At 46.6% G+C, this 18361-nt stretch overlaps 1 protein-coding gene across 1 annotated transcript; it reads left to right on the top strand.

Annotated features, from left to right (window-relative positions):
- The first annotated feature begins 1839 nt into the window (after positions 1–1839).
- SEC61G (SEC61 translocon subunit gamma) lies at positions 1840–17981 on the top strand. Its single transcript, XM_040353166.1, has 4 exons — positions 1840–1960; positions 5433–5531; positions 15533–15635; positions 17845–17981. The coding sequence occupies exons 2-4, from the start codon at positions 5438–5440 to the stop codon at positions 17852–17854; spliced, it is 207 nt and encodes a 68-aa protein (XP_040209100.1). The 5' UTR covers positions 1840–1960; positions 5433–5437; the 3' UTR covers positions 17855–17981.
- Positions 17982–18361: the final 380 nt, after the last annotated feature.

Below are 18361 nucleotides of genomic sequence, written 5' to 3'. Positions count from 1 at the left end.
GCAGTGGGTGCCCGGCCGTGAAGCCGAAAGCTGTCACGGCCGGGTGCCCACAGTGACAATGGCGCGACGCTGGAGCAGGTAAGTGTCAGTTTATTAAAAGCCAGTAGCTACACTTTTTGTAGCTGCTGACTTAATAAACTTAAAAAATGGGTGGAAAACCCCTTTAACATAGGTTACCCCTCACATAGCAGGGGTAACTATACGCCGGAAAAAGCCGAACGCAAGCGACGTAAAAAAAAAACGACGGGCGTTTGTTTCTGAATCGGCGGAAATACTCATTTGCATATTCGTCACATACAAAAAACGAAACGCCACCTAGCGGCCAGCGGGAGAATGCAGCCTAAGATCCGACGGTGTAAGTCACTTACACCTGTCGGATCTTAGGGAGATCTATGCGGAACCTGATTCTATGAATCAGGCGCATAGATCCGACCGACGGAACTCAGAGATACGACGCCGTATCAGGAGATATGCCGTCGTATCTCTATCTGAATCCGGGGCCAATATGTGTTCGGTTTTAAAGGGAGGAGGTGGCAACCCTACGCGGTATACCCACCCAGGATCAGCCCTGCAGCCAGCTGGGATATCGCGTGGCACTTGTGTCAGGGAGCCGCAGCAGGAAAACGGGAGACTTGAGATGTCTGCTATAGCATGTCGGGAAGTAGTTACAGTAGTGCAGTGCTGAATAGAAAAAAATGGCCTGGTCATGAACGGGGTTAAACCTTCTGGAGGTCAAGTGGTTAAACCCATTAGTGTCTCTTTTTTCCACCATGACTTTACATTTATATTGGCTTTTCACATGCAGTCATTTTTACGACGAATGAAAGGTTAATGCAGTAAAACAGGTATAGTCGTTAAATTATACCATTTATAGAGGTAACGGGCCAGATTCACAAAGGTTAGCGGATCTTTAGATCCGTGTAACCTATGTGTTTTAAGATCCGCCCTCGCAAGTTTGTGAGGAAAGTGTCAAATTCACAAAACACTTACCTCCAAACTTGCGACGGCGGATCCTAACTCCCCCAGCGGAATTCAAATTCCGCGGCTAGGGGAGTGTCATATTTAAATCAGGCGCGCTCCCGCGCCGATTTAAATACGCATGCGTCGTCCGGGGAATTTCCCGGCGTGCATTGCTCCCACTGACGTCAATAGGACGTCAGTGGTTGCGACGTGAGCGGGACTTGCGACGCGCGTGTTCGTGAATCGGCGTACGCAAACGACGTAGGAAATTTCAAAATCGACGCGGGAACGACGACCATACTTAACAATACTTACCCCTGCTTTTAGCATGGGTAAGTATACGACGGGTACCGCGCTACGGAAACGACGTAAGAACACCGCGTCGGGTCCGCGTACGGTCGTGAATTTCGCGTATCTCGCTGATTTACATATTATTCAGTGTAAATCAGCGGGGACGCCCCCGGCGCCATTTTTAAATAAAAAAAAAGATCCGACAGTGTAACACAGTGTGACACTGTCGGATCTTAGCCCTATCTATGCGTATCTGATTCTATGAATCAGGTGCATAGATAGGACCAGAAAAAATCCGAGATACGATGGTGTATCTGAGATACACCGTCGTATCTCTTTTGTGAATCTGGCCCAGCGCCTTTACTTGATTACTCAGAGCTTTTTTCTGTAAGAAACTCAAGGTCTTAACGGGAACAATAAAGTTTCACGAAAAAGGAAAAAAAAAAAGCGCCAGCTCAGCGTATACGATCCAGCTCCAACTCTCCGCCCACCAGACCATAGAGATCCAGAGAGCGGGGATAGAGCGTCCACCGTAGTATTTCCTGTGGGCTGGTAAACGTAGACGAAGTGTTATGTGATAGGCGCAGGCGGGGCAGACATCCGGTGACGTGTTTGATATAGAAGTCGGTGTGTGAGCAGTGCTACGTGTCCCAGTGATCAGAGGCCGGAGAGAAGACAGTGTCTGAGCAGCTACTCCATTTTACACACGGTACGTATAGCTGGGACTTGGGGGTATGGACTTCTCATACGGTCTGAGGGCACAGCTCAGTGAGCCGAGATTATTCTATACGGGGAGTCAGTGCCAGCTCTCCATTATACATCCGTGTGTTTCCTATGAAGAGGTTACAGTTGGATGTTTAAGGGACACTAAACTTGGGTTAGGAAAAGTTCTATTTATGTGTGTTTTCTTATATCAGGGGAGACTTCCTATTTCTCTTAGCCTCCTCCAAATCTCCACAGTCCTTCCCTTTTCTGCTGTGATCTGACTTCCTGTTACAGGGTGACTACGTTCATTCTCTATGTCCCACTGTATGTAGGAATGTAGTCACCCTTTCCTGATCTCTCCCAAGATGGACTATGGGGGGGGGGGGGGGGGGGGTGTGTGGTGTACTGTATATGACCACAACTAATGTACATTTCTCAGTCCAAACAGAAGGGGAGGAGGAAAAGGAAAGGTACAGGAGCTCAGAGGCAAAAAACTGTAAACAATGAGGGACGTTTGTAATCTGTGTGGGTTTTTAATTTTTTTACAGGCATTTGTGATGTGTTCAGTGCAGTGTGTTCAGCATGCTGGTGTAAAGCAGGAGTCCCTAACCTTTTTAGGCACTAGGGACTGGTTTAGTGGCAGCTATTTTTTTGAGAGAGAATGCCTGCTAAAAAATATATATATATATATAATATATATATATATAATCTCATGTTTGGGTGTTCCAAGTAATCTAGAAGAAAATAATATTTTTTTTTTTTTTTTTTACTTGTAAGCAACAAATGCCAGAAAAGGTTTGGTCTTTAACCACCTCAATACAGGGCAATTAAACCCTCCTGCCCAAGCCTTTTTTCAGCGCTGTGGCACTTTAAATGACAATACACGGTCATAGAGGGGTAGTGCTGCGCTGTGAATAGGAAATGGGGTAATGTGCAGAGGAAGTATGGCAAATCCTTATATATGGAAAAATATAATCTGGCTACTAATCATAAATAGCAATAGTAAAGGATGATACTGGTATACCATAACAAATAGATATCATCAAAATAAACAGGCTACCGTGCAGCCAAAGCTAGCTGACAGAATGTGAAATAGTACAGAGTGACAGTGCTGGTGTCATATAGTGAAATACAGTAGTACCAAATGTACTGATATTTAACTATATGACACCAGCACTGTCACTCTGTACTATTTCACATTCTGTCAGCTAGCTTTGGCTGCACGGTAGCCTGTTTATTTTGATGATATCTATTTGTTATGGTATACCAGTATCATCCTTTACTATTGCTATTTATGATTAGTAGCCAGATTATATTTTTCCATATATAAGGATTTGCCATACTTCCTCTGCAAATTACCCCCATTTCCTATTCGCAGCGCAGCACTACCCCTTTATTCTTCATTTGTTCCTGGTTTGATACACCATTCAGTGCAGCAGCTGTACCCTTTCTCTTGCCCCCTCCCCCCATTTTCTTTCTTCAGTTTAGGCCGATACATATTCTTCTGCAAATTTTTTGAGAAAAAAACGCAATAAGCGTATATTGATTGGTTTGCACAAGTTATAGCATCTACAAAATAGGGGATAGAATTAAAGTGGAGGTTCCATCAAAAAACAATTTTGCTTTAAACTCTAGCTTACGACTAAAAAATAAATTTTTTTTTTTTTTTTACTCGTCTGGAAATGCCTGTTACTATGTGGTCCCACGAAATCTGCCTTTGAATCCACCTAGGATTCTGACATCATCTCCCTCTAATGCTCCTGGGTAATGTGTGTCATCATTTCCCAGGATGCAGTGCGCTACCCAATTATCACTCCCCATCCAAGACTTCCAGGAAGTAAGTGACTGTAGGCTTCACATTGCCCACAAGCAAAATGACAACGGTGTAGATATAGTTTTATAAACTATCGTTTTTGAATATCTATGCGGATCGGCGGCGGATTGTAAAATAGTAAGTGACCGGATTTATATTATAAAAACGCAGGATGAAAGGACATACATTTAAAACATGCTAATTGTGGTTGGAACTCTGCTTTAAGGATTATTTTTTTTTCTTAACTAGTAATGGTGGCAATCTTCTTTTTTTTTTTTTTTTTTTTTTTTCCCCCGATATGCGATATTGAAGCGGACATATCGGACACTTTTGATGCTGTTTTGGGACCATTCACATTTATACAGCGATCAGAACTAAAAATAACCATTGATTACTGTATAAATGTAACTGGCAGGGAATGCGGTTAACACTAGGGGGGGCAATCAAGGGGTTAAATGTGTTACCTAGTGAGTGATTCTTAGTGAGTGATTCTAACTGTAGGGGAAGGGGACTCGCAAGGGCAGGATACCGATCAGTGTTCTTCTGTACTGGGGACACACAATCGGTCTCCTCTCCTGACTGGATGTGGATCTGTGGTCCACAGATCCAAGGTCCTGCTGTGTTCTAGGCAATCGCGGGTGCCCAGCGGACATCGCGCATCTGTGCCCGGGTGATGCGACAGGGGCCGCATGCCCCCTAGAGGGCCGAGGACGCCAGAACAATAGCCGCACCACCCAGCCGTCATTTGGCGGGCGGCAAGCGGTTAAAATTGTTAAACCTCCCTCATTTACATGGCAAATTCGCTTCACAGCTGTGCCACAGTGTGCTCTGTTCCCCTTCACATCACAGCCCCACTTAGCAGTGCAGTCCCGCTTTAAGTCAATGTAATGTAGACTGCACTTTGATATAAAAGGGACAGCGCTGTAAGGGCCTATTTACAGACACTGCACATAACTGCATTTTTAAATGTATGCAATCGAAGCGCGCTGTGTGTTTAATCCATATACAGTGGAACCTTGTATTACTCGCATAATCCGTTCCAGGAGAATGCTCGTATTCCAAAGTACTCGCATATCAAAGCGAGTTTCCCCATTGAAGTCAATGTAAAGGAAAATAATTAGTCCCACATTGACTTCAATGGCATGCAATACCGCATGTGGCCAGGGGAGCCTCAGAAACGGCCTAAAAGGCCAGAGTACAGTTCGGCTGACCTCGGCAAACCGCAGAAAGACTCGGTTAACACGCCTTTCCGAGGTCAGCTGAACTGTCCTCGGGCCTTTCCGGCTGTTTCCCAATGGCTCCGGCACCCCCTTCACCTCAGGCCAAACGTGGTACTGCACACCACTTTGGCCTGAATCCTGCTCGTTTTGCGAGTTAGGAGTTGGGATTTATGGAAATACAGTGCTCGTATTGTGAAATGCTCTTTAACCACGTTACTCTCAATCTGAGGTGTGTGTGTGTGTGTGTGTGTGTGTGTGTGTGTGTGTGTGTGTGTATATGTATATGTGTATATATATATATATATATATATATATATATATATATATATATATATATATATATATATATATATATATATATATATATATATATATATATATATATATTGCATATTTATTTATTCTATATTGTTTCAACTTTTTTTTCTTTCCCTTCCTTTTAGGCACCATGGATCAGGTAATGCAGTTTGTTGAGCCCAGCCGCCAATTTGTGAAAGATTCCATCAGACTTGTCAAGAGGTGTACTAAGCCAGACAGAAAAGGTGAGGAATCATGCTTTTAAGAGCTAGTTATTACCATATATATGGCTATCTGTAAGGCCCCTTTCACACTGGGGCGTTTTTCAGGAGCCCTTTCACACTGCCAGCACCAGAAAAATGCTGGTAATGTGCCGCTAAGACCCCTTTCACAATGGGGCGTTTTTCAGGCGCTTTGGCGTTAAAAAAAATAATAAAAAAAAAGTGCTTCGATGGGAAGGGGGCTTTATGAGCAGTGTACGCTCCTAAAGCGCTGCAAAGAAGCTGCTTGCAGGACTTTTTTTTTTTTTTTTGACGCCCTGCCAGAGCACTCGGGCTTTCACATTGGGATTGCAGATGCAGCTTCTTTCAGGCGCTTTTTTTTTTTTTTTTTTTTTTAAGCTAAAGCGCCTGAAAAAACACCCCAGGGTGAAAGGGGTCTAAAAGAACAAAAGCCTAGACATGAGTTCTGTAGTATTAGTGTGGCACACACTACAATTTAAGCTGTAGATTGGGGGGGATTGGTTATGTGATGGGGGGACAGACTTGAAATGTTTTAGTCAAGTGATTAAAGTAGAAATCCAAGTAAAGATCTGGCTTCCTGCCCAGGCCAGTCTTTGGCTCCTTAGTGCTGTCGCACTTTGAATGGCAATTACGCGGTCATGTAACACTGTACCCAAACAAAAGTTTGAGACAATGCTTGCTTTTGGTAGTATTTATTAGAGCTGCACAATTAATCGTAAAAAAAAAAAAAAAAACAATTGTGATCTCGATTCACCCCCCCCCCCCCATCTCTACAAGTTTTTAACATGAAACATTGTAACGAACACTTCCTTCTTAGATCAAAGGGATAAACTTCTGTGTGTAAATGCAGGAAGTTTAACCATTTAAAGTCTAAATCTTTTTCTGACACTTTAATTAACTTAAAGTGTCAGAAAAAGATTTAGACATTTAGACAAAGAATCAACATTTTTTTGCTAAAAATTACTTGGAACCCCCAAACATAATAAAAAAAATATATATTATTAGGGGTGTTTAAAATGATTGCCGCATCGATGGTCACGATTTTGCTCTTCCCGATTCGGCATCGATGCGGCAGCCGGCATAATCGATTATTCATGACGTCATTCCGGCTCCTCCCTCCGCAGAGCTGTGTCTTTGCACCGATTGGCTGACTTATCAAGGCGCCGTTCCCCATCAATGGATGCTGTAGTTTCAGCATACTGCCCCCACCCAGGCTCTCCCCTTCCTCGTGATTTGTACCTGTGGACACTGGACAGTGACCCCTCTCATCTCCCTGATTGGCGAGTGCAGAGCTGTGAGACGGATCACTGGCTGTCATCACATCCGTGGGAGTGGCAGAACAATCAGGGTTGCCGAAGTTCCCTGAGATCCTACACTGTGGGGGGGGCCATGCGGTGACAGTTTGAGAAAACAGACTGATTTCTCCTGTCTGTGGGACAGGAGAATCAGTCTGCGCATTTAGGGGCAGGTGGCTGCAGCTGATTGGAGTGTCTTCTGACACTCATCTCACACACAGCCCACCAAAGTTCACTCTCCCCTCCCAGATGAACGGAACGATGTATTGCATACAGCTGCCCCTCCTCCCTCCCTCTGTGTCTGCCCGGCCTGCCCACTCTCCTATGCCGATGTACAGCTATGAAGGAAAGGGGGATTTGTGTGGGAGATATGAAGAACAGTCAGCAGCCAGATACACAGAATCCAAGCTGTGTGAACTTCAATGCCTCATCTCTGAATTGAGTGAGCACTGCATTTTTTAATTACACATTGGTCACTGAACTGTCCCTTTCTCCCCTATCTGTCTCCCTTGCTCTGTTCTTTCAAGATCCATTTAACACTAAGCCACTTATGCAGTCCATATATTGATAGTTTTTCTCTTTCGTTCATAGACGGACACGGCATCCTTTGACCTTAGGGTTATGCTTCTTCCTACCAGGAGATTTAGGCAGAATTCTTACAGCACTTAAGGTGTTAAAACTTTCCTTCATGCTGCTCCTCCCAGGGGGCGTGGCTCCCCCAGGCATAACCCACACCCTGCTCCAGCAGCTTCAGTTTGTTTCTGCCTAACCGTCAGGAGAGTCAGGCTCTCTCTGGAGTCCTGGACTCTGGAGTTTTTTTCTTGCGAATTTTTTTGCATCTTGCGAGTTTTTTTCCTCGCTATTTTATTTTTGAATCCTGCGATTCTTCTATCAACAGCCGACTGGGTGACAGGCTGGGTCCTCGACCCTTGTAGTCCCCCCAGGTTCGGCCTTCGAGCGTGTGCCGGCCCTCAGCTCCGCTTTGGGACGTCCACGACAGGCCCCATTGCTCCAGGGGCGGCCGGGGAACTTTGGTTCTAGGGCACACATATGACCGGTCTCTATGGCCTTGTCACAGTGTGTCTGGCTGACAACCATGCCGTTCGCGGACGTTGGTCTGTCTGGGATATCTCCAGCCGGGTAGTCGCAGGACAGGTAAGTAGTGGCCTCTTACTCGGGTAAGTGGTCTGGCTGGAATGTTTTCCCTTGGGAGGTCGACTGAGGGTTTTTCCCTGCTTTCCTCTCTCCCTTATTCCTCTCCCTCCTTCCCCCTTTGGGTGACGGCTGTGCAGGCAGGGTTTTTTTTTCCCTGGGGCTCATATTTTTCACTCGTGTATGGCTGGGGCTGTTCTGTGTCGCTGCAGGGGACTGTGGTGGTCATTCTGGGCATTTTTGTGTGTGCTGTTTTGGTGTACTGTCTTTTTTGGGTACACTGTCTTTTTAAAACTGCGCAATGGCGGCCATTTTGCCAGAGCCGCACTTGTATTATTCGGCGGCCATTTTCTTGTGGCCGGCGCCGTTTTCAGCACTAGTTCGGCCTCTAGTGGCCGTTTCGGCGGGGAAAAAAAGACCGCGAATCCTCTGAGGGGACAGACGCAGCGCTGCAGCTTCTCCTCAGCACACGCTTGTCCTTCACAGACCGCGCTGTACCAGGGGGGTGGTGAGTCTCAGGGGGCCCCATACTGTGCTCTAGCGGCCGGGAGGTGACCTGTGGGGGAATTTTTTCCTGCCATTGGCAGTGGGGGTGACACGGCAGCTGCAATATGGAGCCTGAATCAGGCCCCTCATTCCTCACAATGCCGGAATTAACCCTTAGCGCCCCTTCCCCTGCCACATCTGTTGAGTCGGTGTCGGCTGTCCTGGAGTCTTTTCTCACCAGGTTTGAAGCTGCCAGTGCTCGGTTGGGGGGTAAAAAGCCCCCCCCCCCCCCCCCCGGAGGCTGTTTCTGGGGATATCTCTGACGCAGAATCTGATAACGCTGTTGCTGCTTCTGGTTCTGTCATGTCAGAGGATGCGGGCTTAACCCACATGGACAGCGAGGATGACTCTGCTGCGGAGTCTGCTGACAAGGAATTTGTTGGAGCTCTTATTACTGCGGTACGTGAGACTCTTCATTTAGAGGATGTGGCGGAGACACCAGCGGTGTCAGTCCCTTTTGGATTCCGCAAACCACCGCGTACCGCTAAGGTATTCCCTTGTGTTCCTTATTTGGACAATTTGTTGTATAAGGAATGGGATACACCGCAAAAGGCTTTTACTGCTTTGCTACCCGTTACCCCCTGGAGGAGGACTTTTTAAAAAAGTGGGTCACTCCTCCGTCGGTGGACCCTCCTGTGTCCAGACTGAGTAAGGCTACTACGTTGCCTGTGGAGGGGGCTCCTGCTTTCAAGGACCCCGCTGATAGGTGAGTGGAGGCCGTGGCCCGCTCCCTGTTCTCGGTGGTGGGTTCGGCGGTAAGGCCGGCTCTGGCTGGAGCCCTGGTTGCTCAGACGCTAACTGAAAGGGCGAAGCTCCTGCTGCAGGATCTGGAGGTCCAGGGTGCTTCCGAGTCCTCTAGGGACCTGGCTGAGCAGTTGATTCAGGGTCAGAAGTTTCTCTGTGAGGCGGCTATGGATTCGATTCCTTTGCTTTCCAGGGCTTCTGTCTACGCAGTGGTTCTGCGCCGCCTTATATGGCTGAAGTGCTGGTCGGCTGACCAGTCCTCGAAAAAGGCCTTGGCGGATTTGCCCTTTAAGGGCGGACGGCTCTTTGGGGCATCCCTGGATGACATCATTAAGGATGCCACTGGAGGTAAGAGCACCTTGCTCCCTCAGTCGGGGAAGGGTAAGGAACCTTGCCGCAAGCAAGGTCCTACTTTTACTACCCCTAAGCGTTTTTTTTTTGTGCGCCCAGCGCGGCTGGAAAAGGTCCGCAAAGGGGCAAAAGCCCCTGCTGCCGGGCGTAAGCGCCCCTGGTTTAACAAACCAAACAAGCCTGCGGACAAGCCTGCTTCCGCATGAAGGTCTGCCCCCGCCCGGGTCTCGGGTGGGGGGACGGCTTCACGACTTTGCGGATCGGTGGAATTCTCTTCTGACCGACCGTTGGGTTTGCGAGGTGGTCGCCTCGGGGTACAAGATAGAGTTCCTCTCTTGTCCCCCAAACAGATTTTTTCCATCCAACCTCCAGCTTCCTCCGGATCGTCGGCTAGCCCTGTCCGGGGCTGTCCAGGATCTTCTGGACAGGGGGGTGGTTGTGCCGGTTCCCTCGCTGGAGCGGTTTCGGGGTTTCTACTCCAATCTGTTCGTGGTTCCCAAGAAGGGAGGGGTTCGCCCTGTCCTGGACCTAAAGGCCCTCAACTCCTTTGTCAAGGTGCAGCGATTCAGGATGGAGTCGGTCCGTTCTATCATAGCGGCCCTCCACCAGGGGGACTTCATGGCGTCCTTGGACATCATGGATGCATACCTGCATGTCCCCGTTTGCACAAGCCACCAAAGGTATCTGCGTTTTGCGATCGGGGAGGACCACTATCAATTCGTGGCCCTCCCGTTCGGGCTGGCGTCGGCACCACGGGTGTTCACCAAGGTGCTCGCCCCGATCCTGGCCTTGCTAAGGCAGCGAGGGATTGCTATCGTGGGATACCTGGACGACCTTCTCCTGAGAGCTTCTTCAAGCTCAGAGTTAGAGGAGGACGTGTCCATCACGTGTCGGACTCTGCAGGAGTTCGGCTGGCTTCTGAATCTCAAAAAATCAGTGTTGGTTCCGTCCCAGAGGCTGGAACACCTGGGGATGGTTTTGGATTCGGGGGAGGCAAAAGTGTTCCTCCCATCGGAAAAACTGCGGACCCTGCAATCTGCAGTGAGACAGTTGTCGACCCAGAAGTGGTCGTCTCTTCGCTTCTGCATGCGGGTTCTGGGTCTGATGGTGGCCTCCTTCGAGGCGGTTCCGTATGCCCAATTTCACACCAGGGTACTACAGAAGGAGATTCTGTCACGATGGGACAGGGTCCCATCTTCTCTGGATCGCCAGATTCGGTTGAGCCATCTGGCCAAGTCTTCCCTGGCATGGTGGCTGACGTCTCCGGTGCTTCGGTCCGGGAAGTCTTTTCTTCCATGCCGCTGGACAGTGGTCACGACGGATGCCAGCCTCTTCGGCTGGGGGGGCGTCTGGGGCACCCAGTCAGCCCAGGGGCGCTGGACTCAGGAGGAGTCCCGCCTGCCGATCAATATCCTGTAGCTCCGAGCGATCAAGCTGTGCCTTGTCAGGTGGTCCCTGGAGCTGCAGGGCCGTCCTGTCAGGATCCAGTCCGACAACGCCACGGCCGTGGCGTACGTCAATCATCAGGGCGGCACAAGGAGCTCGGCCGCGGCGACGGAGGTCGCTCACATACTTCGGTGGGCCGAAAGGTCCGTTCCGGCCCTGTCAGCGGTATACATTCCGGGAGTTCTGAATTGGCAAGCCGACTTCCTAAGTCGCACGACTCTGGATCAAGGGGAGTGGTCTCTCCACCCGGAGGTGTTTCAGATCCTGTGCCAAAAATGGGGCACTCCAGACGTGGACCTTCTGGCGTCCCGTCTCAATCGGAAGGTACCACGGTTTGTGGCCAGGTCAAGGGACCCGTGGGCAGACGCGCTGGTGGCTCCCTGGGGTCACTATCACCTGATTTACGCCTTCCCTCCTCTAAGGCTCCTACCCCGCCTGCTGCGCAGGGTGGAAGCTGAAGGGATTCCAACGATCCTGATCGCCCCAGATTGGCCGCGTCGCTCTTGGTACGCGGACCTGGTACGTCTGGTGGCAGACGCCCCCTGGCGCCTGCCTCTGAGGGAAGATCTCCTGTCTCAGGGCCCGATCTTCCATCCTGCTTTACGGTCACTGGCTTTAACGGCGTGGCTGTTGAGAACCAGGTACTGAAGGACCGGGGCCTGTCGGGCCCGGTAATCTCTACCATGATGCGTGCACGGAAGTCCACTTCTCGAAAAATTTATCATCGTACATGGAAAGCATACATCTCTATGTGTGAGGAGATGAAGTGGCACCCCCGTACTTACGTGGTGTCCTGGATCCTGCTGTTCCTACAGCGGGGAGTGGACCAGGCTCTTGCCTTGAGCACGATCAAGAGTCGGATTTCTGCTCTGGCTGTTTATTTTCAGCGTCCCGTGGCAGCGCACTCTTTGGTTCGCACATTTGTGCAGGGGGTCCGGCATGTGGCCCCCCCGGTGCGCCCTCCGCTACCTTCTTGGGACTTGAACTTGGTCCTCTCGGCGCTTCAGCGTGCCCCCTTTGAGGACATTCGGGAGATCCCCTTGCTGACTTTGTCGCAGAAGGTGGTCTTTCTGGTAGCTATTACCTCTATCAGACGAGTGTCTGAACTGGCGGCCCTGTCTTGCAAGGCCCCCTACTTGGTCATCCATCAGGATAAGGCGGTGCTGCACCCGCGACCTTCTTTTCTTCGGAAGGTCGTTTCGGCCTTTCACATTAACGAGGACATTGTTCCATCATTATGTCCTCAGCCGAAGAACCCGAAGGAAGCCGTTTTACATTCTCTGGATGTGGTTCGGGCCCTTCGAGTTTACTTGTCGGCGACAGCTCCGTTCCGGAAGTCGGACTCGCTGTTCGTGTCTGTGTCCGGTCCCAGTAAGGGCCTGGCAGTCTCGTCGGCCACCATTTCCAGGTGGATCCGACAGGTTGTGCTTCAGGCCTACGCCCTGAAGGGGCGGGCGCCTCCCTTTCGGGTCACGGCGCATTCGACCAGGGCGATTGGAGCCTCCTGGGCTTTCCGACACCAAGCCTCTGTGTTACAGGTGTGTAAGGCTGCGACCTGGTCGTCGGTCCACACTTTTTCAAAGTTTTATAAGGTGGATGTGGGTGCATCTTCTGATGCCTCATTCGGCCGCAGGGTGTTACAGGCGGCAGTTTAAGGTTGAAGTTCCTCCGTTGAGTAACTCCGGTTTTGTTTGGGGTGTAACCTGTTGTTTGCTGTGTTATCTTTCCCACCCCTCGTTTTTTTTTTGACACTGCTTGGGGACGTCCCTAAGGTCAAAGGATGCTGTGTCCGTCTATGAACGAAAGAGAAAAAAGGATTTTTGTACTCACCGTAAAATCCATTTCTCTGAGTTCATAGACGGACACAGCACCCACCCCTCCTTGGTTTGTACTGCTTGTTACGAACTGAAGCTGCTGGAGCAGGGTGTGGGTTATGCCTGGGGGAGCCACGCCCCCTGGGAGGAGCGGCATGAAGGAAAGTTTTTTTAACACCTTAAGTGCTGTAAGAATTCTGCCTAAATCTCCTGGTAGGAAGAAGCATAACCCTAAGGTCAAAGGATGCTGTGTCCGTCTATGAACTCGGAGAAATGGATTTTACAGTGAGTACAAAAATTCTTTTTTTTTTGGTCATTACACTGGAATAAAAAATATCATCTAATTCCCACATCTGCACATTCCAGGTGGATGGAGGGAATCCTGCGACAATAGACCAGTGGGCGAACAACCAGGGTTGCTGTCTTGACACTATTGACATCACTGGTCTCTGTCTCCATGGCAGCAGCAGTGCATTAAAGCGGATCTCCCACGCAAAATCAACTTTTTGTTTATGGGCTATTTAAAAGTGTAATAGCACTGCTGTGCTAAACTCACGTTTCTTGTTTCCCACCGCTGCTCCGCAGTTATTCTTTAGGACCCAATGCTGGCTACATGGTGCATCATGTCTGCAGTCTCTGACCATCTCCTGTATTTCATCTGCAGTCTCTGATCATTTCCTTTATTACGTCTGCAGTCTCTGACCATCTCCTTAGAGATATATATATATATATATATATATATATATATATATATATATATATATATATATATATATATATATATATATATATATATATATATATATATATATATATATATATATATATATATATATATATATATATATATATATATATATATATATATAATCTCCTCTAAGTTGTCTGCTGTGTTTGCACTTTGCTGCATGCAGGGAGTGTTGTCGTTTTAATGTGAAAGATGTTAGAGAACGATTCTCAGAATTCTTGCGGCCTATCTCCTTATTTTTTTTTTTTTTTTATTGCAGAATCGTGCAGCTGTTGTATTTACTTACCACTTGGTTTTTAATTTTTGCCAAATAAACCAAAAATTTGGAAGATATTTTTGTTATAAAATCTTTAGAATAAGTAATTTTTCTCCTTCACTGATGTGCACTGATCATTATTACACTGATGATCAGTGTAATGTCTCCTGTGTGGATTGCTGCTTACTGGCTCTCCCATCCTCAGGATGTCAGCATGAGGAGAGGACTGCCGATAACTGGCAAATTCTGTTTACACTGCAATTGGACACCAATCAATGGCACATATTTTCACATAGCATTAGGCTCCATCAGGGTGGATTTGATTTAAATCGAGTACATTTTTTTTTTTTTTTTTTTGGAGCAACTTTCATCTCTGTCCTGCAAGTGGCTTTTTCTCTGACCTGCTGCTGACTCGCCAACAGTCCAATTCACTTTAATGGGACGGCTGGTGAGGCGGCAGTGAAAACAATGAAAAACATGGTGGCAGATGGTGAGTGGATAGATTTGCAAAACTGGATAAAAGCATATTCCTGAACTTTGCTTTATCTCCTAGTTAATGTGACATCAATGCAGTGCATCGCAGCTTGCAGAGCCAAATATTGCAGAATATACAGCCTCATGCTACAAACCCAAGCTCCATTTCATGGTGAATAAACTAAATTATTAATGGATAACTATCTTTAATGCTCTAAAAGCATTTTATTAAAAAAAAAAAAAAATCCAAATTTAAATCTCCCCCCCCCCCCCTTCTTTCTTCACCCTGGGCTCCATGCTCACTAGTGTTTTTAAAGTGCCTAGAAGCTAAACAGTGTTATCCTGTGTCTACTCGCACTACTAGGCTATTGGTGGTGTTTGAGCTTCAGCGTCTAGGAGCAGAGAAAAATTATTTGAACATTTTCTGACAGGAAAAAAAAACGCTAAAAGCCAACTGCTTTTTGTCTAGCTTGTTTGGGTTTTTTTTTTTTTTTCTGTAAAAAAAAACGAATCGCTCCTGAAACCGACAAAAGCCCTATAATCAGCCTTTTTGCGCTAATAAATGCCAGTGTGCATGGAGCTTAATTCACATGCTGTCGTCATATCACATTATCTCTGAGGCAGCCGACAATGGAAGCCCCATAGTAACTCCTATGGGTGATGTCGCTTTCCTGGCATTTGTCAGCTATCTCTTGCAGACAGCATCTGCCACTGGAGACCAGACCACATTGCTTTCAGAAAAGGTGTGTGTGTGTGTGTGTGTGTGTGTGTGTGTGTGTGTGTATAGCGATTTTTGCTTTACAGGGCTTAGATGGGTTAAGCTGGCCATACACCATACAATTTTCTTTTTCAATTTCTCTTAGATTTACCTTCAACTGTGTAGTACAAAGGCCTGCCTGATTACACACACATTGAAAGTGCTTAGATTTGACCGTCATATTATATGGTTTTGATAAATCCAAATGAAATCTATTGAAGAAAATTGTATAATGTATAGCCAGCCTTAAGTTTACAGATTTTAGTTTTAGGCTTAACTTTAAAAAATAAAGTACCTCAAGAAGGACCGTCTGACCCAATTTGCTTTGGTGAATCTAAAGGAAAACTGGGCAAGAATCCGCTCTGATTTCACTTTTGCTTATCATGTGATGTGGCTAATAAATGTATCATTTTATTTGCAGAATTCCAGAAGATCGCAATGGCAACTGCAATTGGATTTGCAATTATGGGATTTATTGGATTCTTTGTAAAACTAATTCACATCCCCATCAATAATATTATTGTGTAAGTGAAAATCAAATTACTTATTTTATTAGGATTGGAATTTTCTGCCACAAACCAAATGATCACCAACACATTCTGTATTCATTATGTCCTGGTCTGTAATGTCCTAACTGCATGGTAATCTAAGCCTGGATGGAAAGCTGTTGATTTAACCACTTTGGCGCTGGAAGATTTTAACCCCTTCATGACCAGGCCATTTTTACTATTTAGCACTGCTCTACTTTAGCTGGTAAAGTATTGAACACATTGCCATTTTTTTCTAGGTAAATATATTTCTAACTGTGCTGTTGACATAAAACTTTCAACGCATGTCGGTAACAACCCATGCAATCCTTGCATATGAATAAGTTCAGAAATTTTAAGTTGTGTTTTAAAACGACCCATGTTTCAATGCCCTGGCTGAGGGAAGGAGGTTCTCACCCAAAATTTGACAGTACATGGGCCCCGTCAATTGTCCCTCTGATGTAGTGAAGTTGTCCTGTCCCCTTGGCAGAAACTTGGGGTCATAGGCAGCATTCCTCCTCCAAACATGGCAAGTTGTTGTCATAGAGCTGGATTTTGGTCTTCTCTGCCCACAAAACCATCACAAAGTTATCCTCTGAATCATTCAGATGTTTATTAGCAAACTTCAGACAGGCCTGTACATGCGCTTTCTAGAGCGGGGGGGGAAACATGGCGGGCACTGCAGCAATTCAGTCTTTAACGGCTTAGTGTGTTACCAATTGTTTTCTTGGTGACTATGGTCCCAGCAGCCTTGAGATAGCTGACAAGATTCTCCCATGTAGTTCTGGGCGGATTCCTCACCGTTCTCATTGAAACTCCACAATGTGAGATCGAGGGAGATTGACAGTTATTTTGTGTTTCTTCTATTTGTGAATAATCACACCAACTGTTGTCACCCTGTCATCAAGCTAGTTGGCGATGGTCTTGTATTCCATTCCAGCCTTGTGTAGGTCTACAATCTTTTCCCTGACATCCTTGGACAGCTCTTTGCAATGGTGAAGAGTTTGGAATCTGATTGGCTTCTGTAGACAGGTGTTCTTTATACAGGTAACAAGCTGAGATTAGGAGCACTAACCTTTGGAGGGTGCCTAATATCAGCTCGTTGCATGTATAGAAGACACCTGGAAGCCAAAAATCTTGATAGGGGATCAATACTTATAAATTGGTTTGCATTTTAATGAGTGAAATAACTTTTGAAATGCATTTTTTTTCTGGATGATTTTTTTTGTTCTATCTTTAACTGTTAAACGAAACTTTCCATTGAAATTATAGACTGATCATTTGTCAGTGGGCTAATGTACAAAATCAGCAGGGGATCAAATAGTCCCCCCCCCTCGCTGTAAAGTGTGGGGTACATTCATCAGGGGAGTCTGGGATTGAGCGGAGGAAGCCAGAGGAGCACGTCATGTGCATCGGCTGAAGAAAGCAGATTGTAAATGGAGGCAGCAAATGTAAGAAAGAAATGTGTATGAAGAGAAGTCGGCACCACTCCAGCAGGCTGCTCTGAATTTCCACATATTCTTCACACCGCTACCCTGAGTGGGTGTGTGTGCGCCCCCCTCCCCCCAACTGAAACTCCCTTACTGCCAGCCTACAGCGGCACTCGCCTGTCTGCTCCCCCCTCAGCTAACTAACAGGCTGCCTGTAATGCCTGTGGACACAGACTGGTGTAAATACAGGAATGGATGGACCTGGCTGATGTCTGCGGTGGACTGTGGGAGGCATGCAGCGTTCTTGACTCTTAGCCTAAGAACTGCAACATGGTGGAACATTTGTCTAGTGTTATTTTGTTTGTGTGTATAATTTTTTTTTTTCTAGCTTAAAGCTCCAATTCTGTGTATGACAAAGGTAATGGTCAAGGACTAGGACATTTATAAGAAGTGGCTTTTGCTACAGTATTCTCCTTCAACCTGGAACTGTCACAAGCAGTAATTCCATTCCCCCACTTGATGTCCTCAGTCTTTGGGTCAAATGATGGCCAGCACCAATCAACCCACTTCCTCTAAGCCCAAGACTGTTGTAAACCCATCATCTTGCAGCCTGGGTATAGAGTATTAATGTGCTGAATGGGGCTGGAGAAAAGGAAGGATCTGTGATGTAATTGGACAATTATAAAGTGGGGTGGGAGAGGGAGATGTTTTTATTTTTTGAAAACTGGGCTTCTGCTTCAATAAACTTAACAATTTTTTTTTTTCTGAATTTTCAGTGGCAGCTAGACTTCTCGACTCAGGCAACCTCAAGGACTTTAAACTTCACCATTGTGTTAACGAACAAGTTCTAGTGTTTTGTTCTAATGTATATTTTTTATTTGGCTTAATTCATGTAATAAAACCTGTAAAATACCCCTTTCTCCATAATATTGAAAGTTGGTCTGGGCTAGTGAAGATGTTTTGTAAAAGTACATTATATACATTGTTTATGCGGTCATGAAATGCGCCCTCACAGTAGCAAACACTTGGCAAGGGTTCACATTTATTCATTGTACAACTCGCAGCATTTTTATTTTTTTGGTATGTTGTGGTGCTGTTCAATATGTAATAGCGTTACATTAGTACAATAATGTAAAGGGGGGTACTAAGTGTGAGAGTAGTGCTTAACTAAGGTGTACTATCGGTGGCAGAAATGAGGATACTGATGGCATACATATAAAAGGGATGGACCTATAAAGAACAGTACCACTAAATCACAATATTGTGTGATGCCTGATATAGCAGAACATTGAA

Source organism: Rana temporaria, chromosome 5, assembly GCF_905171775.1.
Source record: "Rana temporaria chromosome 5, aRanTem1.1, whole genome shotgun sequence".
NCBI lineage: Eukaryota > Metazoa > Chordata > Amphibia > Anura > Ranidae > Rana > Rana temporaria.
The sequence above is the reverse complement of the archived record's forward strand: the minus strand, read 5'-3'. Positions and strand labels throughout refer to the sequence as shown.